General features: G+C 37.9%; 1 protein-coding gene across 10 annotated transcripts in view; it reads right to left on the reverse strand.

The window, feature by feature from the left end:
- Positions 1 to 19,998, reverse strand: part of ESRRG (estrogen related receptor gamma) — a 565,965-nt gene that overhangs the window by 45,337 nt on the left and 500,630 nt on the right. For all 10 annotated transcript variants that reach the window (XM_078078363.1, XM_078078359.1, XM_078078361.1 and 7 more), the window contains 2 exons: positions 18,449 to 18,559; positions 14,632 to 14,793 (listed from right to left, as the gene is read on the reverse strand). In XM_078078363.1, coding sequence (XP_077934489.1) covers positions 14,632 to 14,793; positions 18,449 to 18,559 — 273 coding nt within the window. The remainder of the gene's footprint in view (positions 1 to 14,631; positions 14,794 to 18,448; positions 18,560 to 19,998) is intronic.

The raw sequence follows: 19,998 nt of genomic DNA on the forward strand, positions 1-19,998 counted from the left end.
GAAGGGCTTAAGTGAAAAGAATACACTGTCCAAACAGAGAAGCTCTAAAAACGTGAAACTCAGAAAAATGAAAAGTTTTTGCTCCCTTCCTGCCCCGAGGGAGATTTTCTGTCAAAACAGATGAAGATGGTACAGATCCTCTGAAGAGTTCTTGGCTGTTTTTATTTTTCTTTATTTTTTACGTTTGTGAGTTCATTTTCTTTTTAACAGAAAATATAGGAGATTGGAGCTGGTACTGCCACGAGTTTCTGATAGGAGAGAGCATATGTCTCCTGTCATGTTGGCATCTGACTGCAAGAGCCGCGTGGAAGTCAGTTCAAGTCCTTACATCAAAGTTTGCTTGCCATTGTAGGGACGTTGTTAGAAGTTGAAAAAAAGCAATGTCCATTTGAAGCTCGTCTGTGAACTTTGCATGAACTGCTAGGAATAATGTAGTGTGATGACAAGCCAGTTATACCTTCCACTAAATTTGCTGTCTGGAATGAACTGAAATAGTGTTTGGTTTGTGTAATTACGTCCATCTATCTTTATATTCCAGCGGCATATCGCAAATTGAAAATACTAAAAATTGACTGTTGGTTCTGATATTTAATGATTGCCAAAGACAAGACGATGATTTATTGGTTACTTACCGATGTGACACATTTGCATCTTATTAGACGGAGATTACTATTCCTTAAAATGCGGACGAGGCCTGATCATGTCTGATGGATTGATTTGATTTGCAAATGTAATCAAACTAATAAGAGGGAAAAAATGAGCAATAATGCCTTGTTTTTCAACTGGCAATCACTCCCCTGCCAACAAGGCTGATATCCCTGACTAAGCAGCCTTTACACAGTCTTTCTGTCGCCTCAAATAAACAAAGGGATGCTAAGAGCTTGATAAGAGGATAACAAGCCAAGTATGGATGCAACATGGAGCCCACACCTCTGAACTGTGCTGCTGCAGATGAGAACAAAAGTTAACGGCAGGAGATGCAAGGAGACCTTAATCATCCTGAGCAAAAGCTCCTGCTGAAATCAGCTCCATATTCCCAGATTATGCCAAGGTAGATGGAGAACCCTTTCTTAAAGTAAAAACATTGCAACCCTCCCTAATGCAGTAGGCAGGTCTCTTTTCATAAAGACACTCCATTCCTGAGGTAGTTTAACCATTTAAAATCCAAATGGGTTCAGAACAACCCCCTCTATATATAGTTTGAAAACCTCTTAAAAATCCTTTCAGGCAGCTGCTGGCCCTCAGTTTGGTCCATGGGATACCACTGATGCACAGAACCCAGGGATAAAGAGCTGTGGAGGGGAAAACACTGAAATACTGGGCCAGGAGGCACGGCTGACATCTGGCTTAGATCACTCTCAAAACAGTTCTTCAGGACTCTTGAGTATGTGTGACAGAAAAATGAAAACAATGATCCTGAATGAGTTGTAAAGCAACACTCTTGAAATAAAAATCCAAAAGAAAAAATAATTCAAAAGAGATTTTGATAAGAGATCAACTCTGCCTCATAGTCATATAATAATGACAAAGAGAGACTCTCAAGAACAGCAATTATATATAGTATCAGGCCAATCAGATAGCAAGGAGGCCTCCAATATATATACTTTTTTCAGTGCAGGCGTGAATAGGTATTAGCTTGTTACAAAAATATATTACACACGGTATTTTTGTTGGGGAACTGAATATTACAGAGAGTTTAGGGAAATGTTGAATTGAATTTACAGAGCTTATTACCATATTCAGATATCTCAAATATTATCATAGTTGATGTTCTGAAGATAACATATCACCCATTCTCAGCCCATATAAAATTTATTCAACCATACAATCACAGCATGGTCAGACTCAGATTAAATAATAAATAATTCTATTCTAAATATGTCAAATTGCCTTGGAAGTTTGAGTTAAAGTTTCATGGCAATTACAGAGATGTCAAAACCTAAAACCCTCACTGAGTGTAACAGGTCAGATAACTAACCAGGTTAATTAGCATCCGTGGATTATTCACAAGAGAATTTTAACCAAATGTTATATACTGATCTGTCAGAGACATTGTTTCAAAATAGCATCAGTATTTACAGAGAAGTATATTCAAAGATGCTTTATAAATAAGGCCCACCTCATGTATTCATGTTATTTTATCCTTATGCTATCTAGACACTTAGTTCTGCACTAAGATCCTCCACTGAGCAATCTTGAGGCTACTTTGGCCTCTTGGCTATGTTTCCCCACCTCCAGCTTTAGTTAGGGATTTTTCTCTACTGTATCGCCCTGTATGCTACAGAAGTATTCTGAGCCATGCCTATAGATTAATAATCCCTCAGAAAGGGTTTCATATCTGATATATCCGGATATTATACCCAGGCTTTACCAAAGAATAACAAAAGAAAAGATAGGTGTATTGCTTATAATTTGCAGTATGCAGTTTAAAAATATATCACAATAACTTTTCCATAACATTTTCACTGCTAGTCTATCTTCAAGAAATGTGTGTCCAAATAAATACATGTATATGTATTATATAATGTAATATAATGTGATGTAATATAGAAGAGACATGAAGTTAACATGATAACTCGCTAATATTTAATACTATGCATAAGGATGCATACTTTTTTTCTGAAAAACTGGTAATGACAATGACAAATATCAGTAATGCCCAACTGGGAATTAAAAGACTGAGTTTTCGTCTCAACTCTGTCACTGACTAGCTTGTTACTCTGGATAACTCATTCAGTTTTCCTGGCTGTAAGTGTCTTTATCCATAAGTGAATTTATAAGTGAAGGCATTTAACATTCACTGAACACATACGATTAAAAGCCAGGGATGGGATTGGGCAGTTTACAAACATTAACCCACAGAATTGTCCTAGCAACCTATAAAGTGGGCATTATTATCCCATCTTACGCATAAATACACTGAGTTCATGGTATGCAGCAATATCAGAATTTGAATCATAGTCTCCAACTCTAAAGAGCACACTGCCCACTACAGTTTAGTAAATGAAATGCACTTAAAATGCAAAGTTTTAGCAAATGATCTCTAAGGTCCATTCTGGTTCTGTCATCCCATGATTAATTTTTTGGGGAAAGAGGTCTCTCTTCAATATTATTTCATTTGTTTAAAAAAAAAAAGGGTGTCACAAAGATTCCTCCTGGCATGTTCCTGAATAAACAAGTGTATTTTTAGAACTCTGGGGAAAGTCTCTCATAAAACACTTTACTTCAGAAAAATAGCAACTCATAGAAATAAATCCGAAATGCTATCAATAGTTACTCCATGTTTTTCCACAAAAGGTTAATCTGAGTAACATGCAGAGGCGAAACAACCATCAGGAGTGTATTCTTCTTTCAGATATATGGATCTGTGTTTAAGATACCCTGCCACTGGGCTCTGCCATGACACAGAAAAGCACAAGAATAAGTACAGATGGACCTTTTTTTTTTCCCCTAAAGTGCCGACCACATCGGGAGGAGCCAGTCTTTCCATGATCTCCCAGCTGCTCCTTCTCCCTGTCTCCCTCCTCAGCCGAGGGCACCATGTGCCCTGGCACAAACGTGCTGACTGGCTGAGGGGCCCACACTTCAGGTAATTAATCCTTTCCTAATGTAGGTTAAGCAGGTGTGAAGCCTCCTTCACAGAGAGAGGAGGGAGCCACTCTTCAGAGACACCCCTGGAGTGATAGCATTTATTAATTGGGCTCCGATGACTCTCTAAAACCAGACAGTCTGGGCTGCTGACCTGGACATCCAGTTATCCACTTGCTTCATCTAAATCCAGCTGAAGAAACTGGTCCTTTCCCCTTCTTGATCTTATAGTAATAATTTGCAGTCAGGGCTTAACGCCCATTTTGGCAACAAAAATATAATTTCTGTATTGGAAGCAAAATTATGTGATTCGTAGAGACTGGTAAAATTTTGGGATTAACTAAGTTGAATTGACTATAACTCTCAGAATTACCAAGGGGTGATGTTTATCCATTATATTTTCCTCTTTAACTAAGTAACAATGTACTACACTTTTTAATTCATTTAATAATACTGCACTGCACCATAAGAGATCCAAGTATATGAAACGTAAGCTGAACATTCCTTTTACATGGAGTTTGTGTATTTTGTACATCTTTCCTGACTCTTGCTGGGGGGAAAAACAGTTAGCAAAAATAAATAAAAAATGAAAGTTGTTGATTGCTTCAGAGAGAAAAATTGTGGTGTTTTTTTCTGGGAAAAAGAAAAATTTTCCTAAGAAAAATATCAAGGTATTTATAAACAAATGGAGGTGTTATGTGTTTATCAGATAGCATAAACTTCTTAGAAATTCTGGTAAATTAAAGTGATTTGGGCAGATTAAATAGGTTCTTTTAATTGGATTCGTCTAATTAAGAGTCATTTATGATGTTTGGAAGTGGGCTGAATTGGGAAAGAAGTAGCTTGATTTTAGGGAAATCACATGCCTATGGACAGATCAGATACATTGTTAAGACATCTGATGAGTAAAATGCCACTGATATGGAGAGTTGGGGTCACACTGGATATATTCAAAATAAGTTAGATTTTGGGACGCCTGGGTGGCTTAGTCACTTAAGCATCTGCCTTCGGCTCAGGTCATGATCCCGAGTACCTGGGATGGAGTCCCGCATCGGGCTCCTTGCTCAATGGGGAGCCTGCTTCGCCCTCTGCCTGCCACTCCCTCTGCTTGTGCTCGCTCTCTCTCTCTTTTTTAAGATTTTATTTATTTATTTGACAGAGAGAGAGCGGGAGAGCACAAGCAGTGGGGGCGGCAGAGGGAGAGTGAGAAGCAGGCCCCCCACCAAGCAGGGAATCCAATGCCGGGCGCGATCCCAGAACCCTGGGATCATGACTTGAGCCGAAAGCAGCTGCTCAACCGACTGAGCCACCCAGGCGCCCCAATAAATAAAATCTTAAAAAAAAATAAGTTAGATTTAGGGGCACCCGGGTGGCTCAGTCGGTTAAGCGTCTGACTCTTGGTTTCGGCTCAGGTTATGATCTCAGGGTCCTGGGATGGAGCACTGAGCGTTGGGCTCCCTGCTCTGTGGGGAGTCTGCTTGTCTTCCTATCTGCCCCTCCCCCACCTCTCTCTCCAATATTTTTTAAAATAAAATAAATTGGATTTATTGAATATTAAAGGAAAGAGACTAATAATATAGAGTTAAAGGGAGAGCACCTTGACTATGTGGACCCCAACTTCAGTTAATAAGGAATAGTCATACTGAACAGGAAAGAGGTCAATGAGCACCCAATTCCAGCTGTAGATTTTACTTGCCCCTTATCCTTTCTCTGCTCTGATAATCCCTCCACAGAAGCGAGGCAACAGTCTATTAGATCTCAATATCAAAAAATATTCCCTGATACTCCTCACACCTTTAATTCCTCCCCAAGTGCCCCTGGTGAGTTCAGTTCAACTTCCCTTCCTTTGCTTCATCCTCGCTCCAGCACTATTTCCTTTTACATATCAAAACCACACTTTGTGTCTTGAACCTGATGGTTACTTACTCACTGAACCTTGGTCTAACAAGGAAGTAGGCTGGCTTAAGTCACATAAAAGAACACAGCCAAGGCTGACATTCTTGGGAAAAAGGCATACAGAAGTGCCAAGCTGCATGGCTTTTCTCTACTGAGATTGTGATCCAAAATTATTTTAAATTCTCCTTATGGTGCTGAAGTAGTTCCATTCTTTACAACACACACAGCTACAAAGTACTAGCACTTTCAAGCTAACTATTCTATTTTGTATAGGATTATTCTTGAATATTTCTTTTCCAAAGTAATTAGGTTACTCCCTTGCTTTCATAAACTAATTTTGATATATACAATCCTGGATTACATAGCTATTTTTATCTACAAGATATAATGTCTTGTACCAGAAATTCTGAGTTCAGCTGAGTAATACAACTTCTTTCAAAAAGAAAACTCGGCAGTTAAATTTTTTGAAGACATCACTTCTCTCCGTGTTTAAAAAGTGCTTTTAAATTACTCTGTATTCTATAGAAAACTGTTTCTCTGATGCTTGAAGTCTCCAGCTGCCACACAATTTATATCTCTTTCTTCTGCTCTTTGTTTTTCAGCCATTTTCCCTGAATGTCAAAGTCAATTTAGTGCATTTCACTTTGCTGAATAAATCAGAGGCGAAATCCTTGCTAAAAGTGAAAATTTGATTTGCTAAAAGGAGCTTAGGGCAACTATTAATCAATATATCCAGAGTGTCAAAGCCAAGGCCAGGATAGACATGCATTCATTTGGAGATTGGCTGAGGCAGATAAAGGGGGACGCAGGGGAAAAGTGCAACCAGCCCACAGAAGGTAGGCGGGGTTAGGGTTGGAGGGAGGGTCAAAAAGGAGCAAAGAGAGAAACAAAACATACTGGCGTCATGTTCTGCTCTTCTCCCTCAAATTCTTGTTTTAGAGGTTAAAAAAAAAAAAAGATATTTTGATTAAGCATTTAAGCATATATTAATTATACTAATTATAGCAGCTCTCATATAACAATTTCCTCCCAAGACACAAAAGTCTTTCTTTAACTCATTAAGTAGCCTCGAGAAGAATCTAAGAGTCAGAAGTAACAGCTCCATTAACAGAATTCCAGAACAGAAAGAGTTGGGTCAGGTCTATAGGGTGTCAATATTTTGATAATCTTCAGGTAGATTTCAAGCTATTTCAGGCTTCTGAAAGATCATGACTTACAGTAAACCAAATGACTGGACTCATCCTATCACCTCATCATGCAAAAGAGTTTAACAATTACTAAGAACTTGCTTGAAAATGGTATCCTATTTTAGGACCTGGTACATATAGAAATCTTTAACACTCAGAAATTTAACAGTGTTGTTTTCAAAAGTACACTGAGTAATCTTTCTCTATGTAAGTTGGCTCAAGGTTCGGATTTTAATCTTTTCAAAATGCAGTTTTAATCATGTCACTGAGTTAAAAATGTTAATTGCTTCTATTGCCTTCAGTATAAAATGCTATTTCCTTTGCAAGAAACTCAAGATTTTTCATGATGGGGTCCTTGGCCACGAATCCAGTCCCATGCTGCTCCTCCCATGCTTCCATGTGACTCTGTGACAGCAGCATCACAGCCCACATCCCAGAGTTAGAGCTGTCCTTTCATCTCTCCGAATTACCCACTACACTGGGAGGGTCGTAAAAGCAGATCCTGTGCTGTATTCATGCTCGTGTGCATATCCATTGTGCACAATGCCTGACACAGAGCTGACTAAATGCTTTATGGAAGGAAAGAAGGAAGGAAGGAAAGATGGAAAGGAAGAAAGGCAAGAAGGAGGGAAGGAGGGAGGGAGGGAGGAAGGAATGGATTCAAGTTGGTTGAGCGGTGGAGCTAACATTTTGATATTTGGTGCGGCTGAAAGTCACTTGACTCACTTCTGCTCCGGTTTACCTATAACTCTCAATCAAATTCAAAGGCCAGTGAATCCAAACACAATAAGGGGGGGGGGGAGCATCCAATTTTAGCAACTAATCATTTAAGGAACGTTTCAACTACTCCGATGAGTAGTTAAATGGCAATTACCTTGTTTCATTAAAATTTGTGATCAGGCATATCTAGGGTACACTATCAAACACGTTGATTTTCACTGATCGAAAAAAGTGTCATACATTTCCTTTTTTATTCATCCTCCTTTCCTTGAATCTTGCATTTTGTAAATGTATAGACAAAATTGAAAGATAGGGCAAATATGTTACATTCACCTAAGCTTGTTATGAGAGGTAGGTAGGTAATCTGGAACAAATGATAGAGAACACAGGGGAAGGAGATGAGGACAGGGAAGAAAGACATAATGAAGCTACTGGTGAAAAGCCATTTAAGTTAAATATTCTGGGGGTCCAAGTAACATAAATAGGGTGAGTCAAACTTCCTGACTCTCAAGTTTGCTCATATATAAAGTGGGGATAATAAGAATAAAACCTACCCAGAGAATAACAACAGAATTGTTGTAGGTATCCAATAAATGTTTATGAAAGTGCTTTGTCAACAATAAATAACCATATAGATGTTAGTTCTTTTTGTATTGAGAGCTTAATCTCATTAAAATGAGATTATCACATATGTATGCACACACACATGTGTATATATTTATTTGGACAGAGATACATGATTCAGGGTAGAGATCATGTCATGTATATTTTTTATATTTCCCACAGTACCAAGCATAGAGTTGGGTACGTGGCACCTACTCAAATACTTAAATCGGATTCAATGATTACTATGAAATTACAATTCATTTTTGATTAGAGGTATACAATAGCATGGCTATGTATGGGTGGCAAACATAATTTGGAGACACCTAGTAATGGAGCCTAAGGAATGCTGGAATAGAGATGACGTGAGCACAGGTAATCCAGCCTGGTTACAGAACGGGCATTAGGTCACGAACCATGGACTCAGTGGTGACAGTCAATCTCTATGAGCATCTTTAACAAGATTTGGGTTGTCTCTTGAACCGGATCTCTGTCTAGGAAAACTGGCAACTTCTTATCGGTCTACATATATATATATTTTTTTAATTTCTAGGAAGGGTAGCTGCAGAAAATGAAGGACCTTAGGTGACCTTTCAGATTATTTTTTTCATAACATATTTTTCGACTTACTGGTTCCTGTTTCCCTATCATAGTTGTGACTTCAGAAACTGATAAACATTCAGTTATTTTAGGTTTGGCCAAGAAGGATGAACTAGATTATTTAGATGCTAATGATCCTGCCCACCTAAGACAAATGATGACCATATCCATACACAGATCCTTTTGGTTAAATAAGCTTCCCTCCTACTTTTGTATTAGAACCGATGTTTATGGTGGATATCTTTTGAAATGGATTTTATTAACACTGACTTTTTGGATCACTTGGTTTTAATTGCAATAAAATGACAATCTATGTGCAGTATCTTAGGAACTAAAATGAACACTGATATTTTACATTTAGATCATGCTTTATAATTTGCAAATTAATTATACATATGTGTTTAATTTGCATGTGTATTCTTTCCCTCATTTGATTTTCACAATATAACTAATGGCTAGAGCAATTAAGTGACTTAAAAAAATTACTCCACTACAGCTTAGGTTGTCTGATTTTACTTTCAGGTTCATTCCAGGTTTGGAAACCACAAGGATAGGTGCAGAGGTAGACAACTACCAGGTACATGAAACAGAACTTCCAAATATTTGGTAATTGAATAGAACTATAATTTAAATAGTATTTATAAAGTACCAAGGCTTTGGGTCTAAAATTTATATTTTCTCCACTTAACTAAAAGACTCAACTACTTCGTAGTTCTGCAATCATTAAGTTACATACACAAAAGAAAAATTAATCCTGAGAAAAGAGGCTGTGATCACTTCAATTCATTCACAGCAAAGTAGAAATTACAATTCCCTGTAAATTCAGTTCTGGGATGGGCTCTAGAGAGGGGAGCCTCAGGGCCAATGAGCAGTTTGGGGCTATGCATATTTTAAATCAACTAATCAATAAAATATTTATCAAGTTCCAGTGATAGAGATCCCAAACTGAGTCTTAGGTGCTACTTATATAATAACTCTCTCTTAGTCAAACATGCCCTTGACCCGCACATCAAACCATAATCACACGCATATACACATGGAAACATATTTTTGTGTTATAAATGGAAACATAATCTTATGGTAATTATTTCCACCACATTTGTTTGTGTGTCTTTTTGCACATATCGTCATCACTTAATGGTGCTACCAGTTTAAGATAAGGAATGGGCATTTTAAAAACCTCCACAACTTTGGCTGGGGATGACATCATCTTAAAAATCGGTCTCTACATAAAATGCTGTTAGAACAATAGAACAATCTTTAAACAGCATCATTAGCAATAGATGTTTGAAATACCCTTGGGTATTTGCCCACAAAATTTATATGCTAATGTAGAAATAGTTTATACATGTTCTTTAAAGATTCTGCTGCTTCTTGAGAAGTCTCAATACTTCTGTTGAGAAAAACATAAAAATCCACTCAACGAGAAATTTTTGATACATTCTTCTAATTGCATATTTTTTTTTACCAAAAAAATGCTTCAGTGTAAATGAAAAATACCGGTTTCTATACTTTAGATTTCTGTTTCTCACACGAATAAACTACACGTAAAGATTGATCACATTATCTTCCTAGTGTGGTTTTCCTGTAGAGCTTAATATTTCCTGCCTTCACTGAGTATGAGTAAAAATTGTAGAGTTTTTTTTCTGTTTTGATATCATTCCAAAAGATACCATTTTATAAATGTGACTAAGAGGCCCCAAACTTACAGAGTCCTCTTCTTTAGCAAGCGAGGGTTTAATTTGTCATGTTAAAAATAAACAAACCTACCTGAAAATCTGCCATCTTTGATAAGGGAAAATTCTTCTAAAATACATTCATTCACTTAATTGTTCAAATACGCTTGTATTCTCTTAAACTGTCGGGTGAGACCCATAATATATTTAAGCCACTTATATAGGTCAGCTAATATGGGTTATGCTTTTTTAAGCACCATCTGACTAAGCACATTCTACATTTTGCTAACAAAGTAACAGTACATAATAATATTTTAATCAACCACAAAGAACAATAATAGATCTGACTGCTGGGCTGATAATCGTCTTATCACACCCTGTGAAACCTAGCTCTAATATTTGGTGGAGCCTCCATTACTTGGCAGCCCATTCTAAAAAAGGCCAACAATGGGGAGAGAATGAAGTGGAGTGTGCAGTAACTCCGTATCTACATAAAAGAGATTAGAGGCGACAGCGTTCCATTTTACAGCTCAATCATATTGTGTTAGCATGCGCTTATCCGAGCGCGGACGAAATTGAAAGAGAAATAAAAAAGAGTCAGGCAGATAGGAACCAGAAAAGCGAGGCATGAGCAATTTCCAAGGATATAAAAGGATGCTAATGGCGGGGCCCTGTCATTCTTAAAAAGGGCTATTAGGGCACCATCATCTGTTCTTGTGCCCTTATGCTCCTCCAACTAAAGTCAAGCATTTTCTAAAGCCCTTGTGATCTTTTTTCTTCTATAGATAAAGTATGGTCATGTTTCCTAAGAACACACTTTTCCATTTATATGATTTATTAAAGTAAGTCAACTAATTCGATTTACTGATAAAAAAAAACACTCCATATGTATTTTTCTTCAATATTTTCTTTTGTTGAATTCTGCACTTTTTTATGTAGCAAAAGCAAGGATGTAAGAGTCCATTCCCAGCAGTGCAGAGAGGCTACTGATCTTATCTTAGATGCTAAACTTAATTTTTGAACTGCGTGTGTGTGTGTGTGTGTGTGTGTGTGTGTGTGATGACACAAACTGAGAACAGCATAAAGAGAGCAAAGGCTTAGATTTTAGCATTAAAGAAAGATTTCACTTTAATTTTAACAGAAGCCTTACACAAAGAGTTTTAAAGTTAAGACAAAGACAGGTGAAATTTCAGTTCTGATTTGACTTTAATTCAGGCTCTGACCCCAGTTATGAGGACTGGGTCATGTTATCAAGAATATGATTTTACTTCCATCAAGGCAGAAATGTGACCTTAATCTTTATACTCTCTTTGTCTCCCGCCCTACCAGCCCCCCATCCTATACTCCAAATTGCTGCTAGGCCCAGCCTCTCTGAACCCAGGGTATACCAGCACTCTTAACATCAGAGCATCCTCTTCTTCTACCTCAAAACACCGCATGGCACGCTTATTATTTAACAATTTAAAAGAATTCCAGTTAATTCTTGTTTGGCTAATCCTTTTCTGAAAAGCCAAGCCACTCCTTGTAATCATTTAAACACCCTGAGGGTATCACAAGCACCAGGGCTGTGAATCATCACTCCACAGTGACCTCCTCTGGCATTTGCTATGGAGAGAGAATCACGTCAGTCCCCACCAATTCTAAGCCTCAGCTTAAGACTGAACACATAATCGTACAGTAATTGTTTCCACCACTGGAAATGCTGTTACTCATAGTTATTTAAAGTTACTGTCTTCACTAAAGTCACCAGAGAGCCCCTTTACTGTGACAGGTTCCTTTGTAAGCTGACATTTCTACTTAGATGCACAACTGGACCCACAAATTTATCATTGACTTTTCCTTACCAGACAGCATTGTAAGAAGTTGTTGACTTTTATTGGTCTTTATTATGGGATGTCTGGACAATATTAAAATATTGGCTTAACACGTCTCTTAATTCAGGGAGGACCTGTGCAGAGTTCTCTAAAATAATGGGTGGTTTCGAGTCATAGTGACACAGTCTTTCATGCTGTTGTTATCAGTAATATGAACACTATCATCATTATTATTTTGAAGTGGCTCTTTCAAATGCAGTCAACCCGGTATCCTGATTCTACTCAGGAAGCAATGCTGAATATGCTTTGAAGGTATTGGATACATTTGTGAATTTGTGTAAGTGTTTTTACCTCTTTATGCCTCAAACATCCCTATCTTTGAATTAAAGATAATAGTACTTGATTTCTGGATTAAAACAACAGTTCTCAGTTGGGGAAGACGGGCACAGTTTTGCCCACCAGAGGACATATGTCCACATCTAAAGACATTTTTGTTTGTCATAACTCAAGGGTGCTAGTGATTGAAACCCAGGATGCTGAACATCCTACCCCAAAAAGGACAGTCCCCCACAACAAAGGATGACTGGTTTCCAATATCAATAGTGTCAAGGCTGAGAAACCCTGGGTTCAGATAATGATTTTTTTGGTCTTTTTTATTTTATTTTATTTTTAAGAAAGAGAGGGAGGGAGAGAGAGAGAGAGAGGAGAGAGGGGCAGAGGGAGAGGGAAAAAGAAAATCTTAAGCAGGCTCCACACCCAGCAGAGAACCCCATACAAGGCTCAATCTCACAACCCTGAGATCATGACCTGAGCCAAAATCAAGAGTTGGATGCTTAACCGACTGAGCCACCCAGGTGTCCCAGAACAATGGTATTTTAAATATGTGAGTGTAGAGGTGCCTAGCTGGCTTAGTCGGTAGAGCGTACAACTCTCGATCCCAGGGTTGTTGGTTTGAACCCCACATTGGGTGTAAAGATTACTTAAAAAGAAAATCTTTTTAAAAAATTAAAAAAAATAAAATATGTGAGTATGTACGTGCGTGTTTGTACATGTCTATATATAAAGTAATGAAATATATAAATACAAATGATACATATTGATTATCTAAAAAAGTGTGGATACTTCAACAAATGTTAAATTTTTTTGCTCTAAACCCTTCACAGCACTTTTCATCTAGATAAGTTTTCATACACTGTTTAAGCAAATTCTGATAGTTCCCACTGTCACAATTCCCAAATGTCTTAACATCTTTTAGCATATCCTTTTTTTTTTTAGAAATCACATAGATGTGATTACAATTGAAATGTGGCATCAACTACCCATATGATCAAATTCTCATCCTTCTCGTACGTGTAGCAACCCTTGTTAGGTATCTTCTAAAGAACACACTCAAGCTCACCTATTTAACTAGTTTTGACTTAATTTGGGGTGCTTTATTAGCAAACAGTGTAAGACAAAGTAGCTAGTATAATACAGAGTGATGTTTAAATTAGTTTACAATTTGCTTGGCCTCATCTAGAACTGCACCGAACAAAGCCATTCAGAAATGTCAGCTGTGTTCCTAACCACTGTAACAAATTGTCGCTTGAACGCTGCACACCTAATGACTTCAAATTAGCTTCACTGCGATATCGCCTGACAGTTCGTTACGACTGTTAGCAACATAGCTGGCGTATCATGACCAAGAAATTGGTTTCAGTGTGGGCTGGGAAAGGGACTTCCATCAATTTGATTAAAGAAATTACTGTAGCATTCAAAGCATAAAGACAAACTAGTTTAAGGAGACAGAAGTAAGCTAACCATACCAGAAAAACATTGCTCATCGTTCAAAAACTTGTTTACAAATTACTTGAAGATCAAAGTTCAAACAAACAAACAAAAATAATTCAGGTAGGCTGCTAAAATTCTCAACACTTGTGACCAGGTGTGTTTACTGATGTTATGGGATGGGCCAGGAAAGAAAAGTAATAGGATACTTTAAAATACTACTTTTAAGTTACCACCTGAGAAGGTTTAGGTTGTCTATTTAATATTTATTTTTACAACTTGTGTACAAATTCATGGTAAATATCTAATTGTCAACCAAAGCTGCGCTGGTAAATACGAACAGCAATTCAATGTAAACAGCCACCATGAACAACAAAATGAGTGAGTCTTAAAAGGAAAAAAAAAGGTACGTTAGATGTGTGCTGACAAAGACATTTTTTAAAGTGAAAAGAAAAAAGCGAAGGATTTCCTTAGGAGAAAGCTCAGAATTTTAAGAGGGAGAAAGATATATTTTTTTTAAAGTTATATTCTCTTTACCTTATGTTGGCAATAGTACCTTTGCATACGAAAAAAAAAATAACTAGAGTTCAAGGTGGTACAGACAGAGAAAGGTTTATGATTCTATTAAGGTCAAGCAAAGCTCGAAATTAAGTATGATAAAAGCAATGTAAAGGTTAAAAAATACAGTAATGAGAAATTTTTGGATTTGCCTAAAACTACATATTAGGGAATTACTGAAACCTTTTCTGTTTCTGTTTTTTTTCTTTTCAGAAAATGTACCTGGAATATGCTTCGCCCATCCAATGATAACCACCAACTCGCGGTCAGCCAAGTCACACAGGGTAGTGAGAGCTTTGATGTCACTGTCGGGGACAGTAGGGTCAGGCATGGCATAGATCTTCTCCGGTTCGGCCACCAACAAATGTGAGACAATCTTGTTATCTGCAGGATCAGACCAGAGCACTACAAGATCACTAGCAGCATCATCCCTCTTTCCCAAACCCTAAAGTATGCTGCGTTTTGACAAATCATTCCAATCGCCTACAATAAACCCCAACTATTCTGTTTCTGGTTCAATATATGCAGAGTAAACAGCGTTCAGGAAAACTCAGAGGAAGAAATGAGCCACTGCAGTTGTAACGGAATGCATTCCTTTCTTCTTCTTTACTCTACCTGCCTTTGCTGGAATGAAGCATTTGTCCTGTAATGAAATTTTTTATAGCAAACAGATAAGAGAAGTTAGATGCTTTCTGGGTTGGCTCTTTGATTCTTAAGTGGGATTTGGGGAAGCGGATTCAATAGTGTACAACATCTTTAAACTAAAAATCCACAGTCAGCCCCTGAAATATAGAATATAATGTGGAAGGCAAAGAACTACCTACGCCCATAGTCATAATGGGCACGGAAGTCATTAATTGTCTTAATTCCTTTAAAGAAGAGCAGAGGTCACAGCCCTTCTGCCTGGGTGAATTACTGACTATATAACTCTATCTCTGTGGGATGCATTAAATAGGAATTTCTCTCCTTTCTCTCCCTCCCCACACACCCAGCCAATCTTTCAAATACAGCCAACATCCGTTTGCAGAAAAATACTCCTACTTAAATGTTACAATATTTTCTCTTCGGAGTGTCTAATTCTTTAATCCTCTATTTTCATCTGTTGTCTTTAGCTCATTCTCTGGTTCAGATTTATCTGTCTGAAATTTGTGATGTATGTTTTTAAAATCCTTCGTAAAATAAACACTAGAGACAAATGGAAAGCATCACATCAAATGTGTTTTATTGCTCAGGGGCATGTGAGAGTTTATGGAAGGGTGGTAAAGCCTTGCTAACAGAATGATTTTTCTTGTTAGCCCTATTTTCAATTTCTATATGTAGCTTTAGATTTTATACTTTCTTCTAAGTGAAGAGATACAAACGGGTAAGGATAAACCCAAATATTTCAGTGTTCTGTGTATTATTACTCTAGCAAGCCAGGGCATTAAATGGGACTTTTGTGAGCAAAGCCCGTTTCCTCTGTGTTTACTAGATAATTTTCCTTTCATTCTAAGTTTTTAACTTTTTTAGCCCCAAATGAAAAGACTGCATATACCTTAGAATTGAAAACATAGCATTCCCTTTAGTCTTCTTTAACGAAATGACAAGGAAATTATCCAAGCTATAATTAGCCACTTTTCTAACATTTTAACATTCTATTATTATGGCTGTTATATGAATTACATTTATTGCAAATAATCAACAGATAACCATTCATTGACAGTAATACTCAATTATCACCAAATTGAAAATGCAGATTTGGAGATTTGGGAGGAAATATTCCCAAACACCATATTTTGTAGGGAAAAAAATAAAAATAAATACAGATTCTTTTTTTTTTTAATTTCTAGGATCTGTTAAGAATGGCATTTGTTTCTTGTATATGCTATGGAAACAACACCCTGTATTTTTAGTTACGCTTGGAAAAGTTTCAACTTTCATTGCTCTGACAATGCAACAAAACCTGTCAGCAACCGCGAGTTTTCTCAGGATTAGACGAAAATGCAGTATTTAATAAAGGGCACAAAAATGTGCCCAAAGGAAAGCCTGATTCTGGTTCTTTTCATCCTGGGAAGATGGTTACCTGCTTGACCCAAGTCAATGGATACTTGACCGGAAGGGTCGGAGAAATCTGGTTGAAGCTAAGAAATTCCCATCATTCAGAAAATGGAATAGCCAGCAGCACTGTTTCTAGGTAAATCTTATTTAATGTTTCCCTAATTAGAATCAATAGAACCCAATTTCCATTCTTGGGCTTCTGTAGTACACAAACAATCAGTCAGGGTCCAGAAATCTCCCTCAGCCACTTTCTCAGCAAAGCCCATGCACAGCCTCTTGACACTTATCTGACAGGATCTGAAAATTAAGTTTTATAAATGTTTGTTACAAAAACACACTAATTGGATGGACTAAGGAAAATTAACACAGAGGCCTTGAGATAATGAGTAATGATTTATTAGGAGTCCTCTTTATCTCAGACAAATGGAGCTCGCTGAAATTGCTATAATCTTCTTAAAGGTACTTGACGAGCCACTTCCCAATTTCTCAGGTTTACACCGAAAACCATAGATGTTCCTCCATCATGTGGACTTGCAAAATGGCCTAGAGCTCATTTTTCTCCCAGTCGAGGAAATTATCAATGGTTTCAGTCAATGCTCATGTAAAATGAATGAGAAATGGGCAGTCTGTATAATACTAAGTCTAAGTCTAGGAAAACTAACCTCTAATGAAATTAAGCATTAGTGTTTATTGCGTTTTATTGTATTATCAGAAAATTTTTTACTGTAATGTGCAAAATCTGCTTAATGCAGTCCTAGATTGTATTTGTAGAATGCCAAACAGCTTATGCAGGCTAAGGAGGAGATGCCAGATTGGACAATTGAAGGTATAATCAACATAATGTTTTTTGGAAAGGCGAAAGGAAACTATGCCATATGTTCACTTAAGCTTTAATTTTATGTAAAACTGGTTGTTTTTCCTTTGACATAGCTAAAATGTCCTTTCATTTACAGTTCAGGGTCTGTTTTATTTATTTAACAGATCCCCATATGCTCACGTGTGTGATGCCCAGCAGCGACCCCTCCTGGAGAGTCGGAATGAGAAGCTGACACTTTCTCTTCCCTTGAAAGCAGATCAAACATTGCCCGTGTCTCTTCTACAACCACTATGGATGCAGCCTCCTCTGATAAGTGCTGGTTGTATCTTCTTGAGACCGCGACAGCTAAATGTGGGGACTGTTTCCATCAAGCACTTCTCAGTGTCTCGTACGAACTCTATGCATAAATATCCTAAAAGGCTAGTTCTGTTGCATTAGAACTATGAACTGATTTTTCAGAAAATGGGATGCAGTTATTGCCTCAATCTACATCCCAGCTCCTTCTAGTTAATGACAAAGAGAATGGGGCTTGCGTTTTAGCAATGTACCCATCATCCTTTCAAATTGCAATCTGGCATTATAAAACCATGGACTCTTTAAAAGCAATTCATAATGCCCACAAGGGCATCTGAGATAGAACCATCAACCTATGCTTGTTATCAGGAGGGCCTATTCTTGTTTTAATCTATTGCTAGGTAGTGTGTTAACCTTCTACAGCGCCAAATTAATGAGGCTCCTAATGTATTTTCATTGGGAGGTTGAGCAGTCATACTCATTTAGTTAGTGAAAACTACAAAAATCACTTTCTTGTGAAATCTGAAACTAACAGCTCCAATGAACTAATGATTACAGTATGATCCATTTTATGTACCTCTGGAAATAAAGATAACCAGTAAACGTAAAATTTGCACTATATAAGCTATGCCTTAATATGCTTATGCTTCTACAAAATGACTAGGTGAAAAAAGGGCAGGGGAGAGAAAATCATAGGAAAAAAAAAGGAGAAGATAATTAGCGGAGTAGCTGTTGCTCCTCAAAGGCAATCCTTGGGAACAGAGCCACAGCCCCCCAACAAAGACAAGTCTCCTTGGAGTCGGTAGGGATGGGCATGCCAAAACTGATACACATAGAGCCAACTGGGAGGATTCTGTGTGCTGGAAAGCCAGACACGTCTGCTGTACTTACATGGCTTTTTGGCTGGCTGAACCAGCTGAGGGTTCAGGTAGGGGCTGTTCTCCGCATCTATTCTGCGCTTGTACTTCTGCCGACCTCCACGTACTCTGTCAAGACGCACCCCTGTGGGCAAAGACAGGCACTGGCTTACTGCTGACGTATCCATCTTTGAGACCAGTCAAATACATAGAGTATCACCCATGGGTGCTGTGGAGACAGACTGCAGAACACAGAATGGTCCAGAGGTATTGGAGGAATGTTTAAAAAAGTGGTGGCTAAACCAAAATGGCCAGTGGTTGGACACCAAATCTGGGAGAGCATGACAAACCTGAAACACATTTCATGCAAGGCCATCAAAATCACATTTATATACCAAAGGAAAGGCACATTTCCATGGGAGTTAATACAAAGAAACTGTTACTTGGTACTAGCCTAGTTTCTCAAATTAAAGACAATGGCAATCTGGTATCCTCTTTACCAGTCACCCATGAAAGCTGACCGCGTAAGAGTGATCCAACCCTCCCTAGTCTACCAGAGGGTTCACTATGGACCCGTGGAATTTAAGTGAACTGAAGACACCTTCATGCTGTGGAAAGCCGGAATTACATTCTGCAAGAGGAGATGTAAGGACTGTTCCCTATTATAATGTCAACATGTCTCAGAGGAGAATGTTATTTACATTTTGGCGCACATTTGTTTTTTCTTCCAAATGAGAGAAAACTGGGAGTAAGTTTGGACTAGACATGGGACAGAAAGAGGAGCTTCCTGAAAGAATTCAGAAGGCTAGGATGTTGCAAGAGGGCTGTGTTCGTGAGGCGGACCTAAGGGTGAAGCCAGAAAAGGAGGTAGACAGGCAGTTACTAAAACTTCCCAAAGAGTGATGGGTTGGGTCAAGATGCAGCAGTTTTTGCTGGCATGGGATTTAAAAGATTGAGGAAAGAGGTAAAAGGGAAAGAAAGGAATTAAAAATAAATGTTTCATGTATAGGGGGGAGTGATGAGAAGAGCTTGTTAATAACTTGGTTACCAGTCTGTCATGGTGAAGTTTAGGACAGGACCATGTAACACTTTATCTAATACAGAGGTTACTTGGGAGTAAGAGCAAGGCAGAGACTAATTCTGTGATATTATCTTAATTGATAAAACAGTATAATATTATCCCTTACTAAATTCAACCGAGTAGTTTGCTGTACATGGCGTTTCCCAAAATGTTTAGAAGATAGATTTGGTTCCACAGCACCATCAGTATGATTATTTTACTGAAAGGCCTCTCAGAGCCTTTAAAATGCAAATGACCTCTGTAAGACTCTCAGAAGGACATACAGCCTATGCAATGTTTTGCAAACCAATTGTACCAAAGATCCGGTCTTGGGAATATTTATGAATATCACATGGAACATGTGAATTGTGGGTTCTCTGAGTTATGCGACACAGTTTGGGAAACGCTGACACAGTTCTGTGTGAACCCTGAAGTGAATATAGATACTCGAATGTTAAGGATTACTATTCTATCACGAGATAAAGTAAAACACAATTTTTCATATTATCTTAATAATACAACTT

Source organism: Halichoerus grypus, chromosome 7 (genome assembly GCF_964656455.1).
Source record: "Halichoerus grypus chromosome 7, mHalGry1.hap1.1, whole genome shotgun sequence".
In the NCBI taxonomy this organism is placed as follows: domain Eukaryota; kingdom Metazoa; phylum Chordata; class Mammalia; order Carnivora; family Phocidae; genus Halichoerus; species Halichoerus grypus.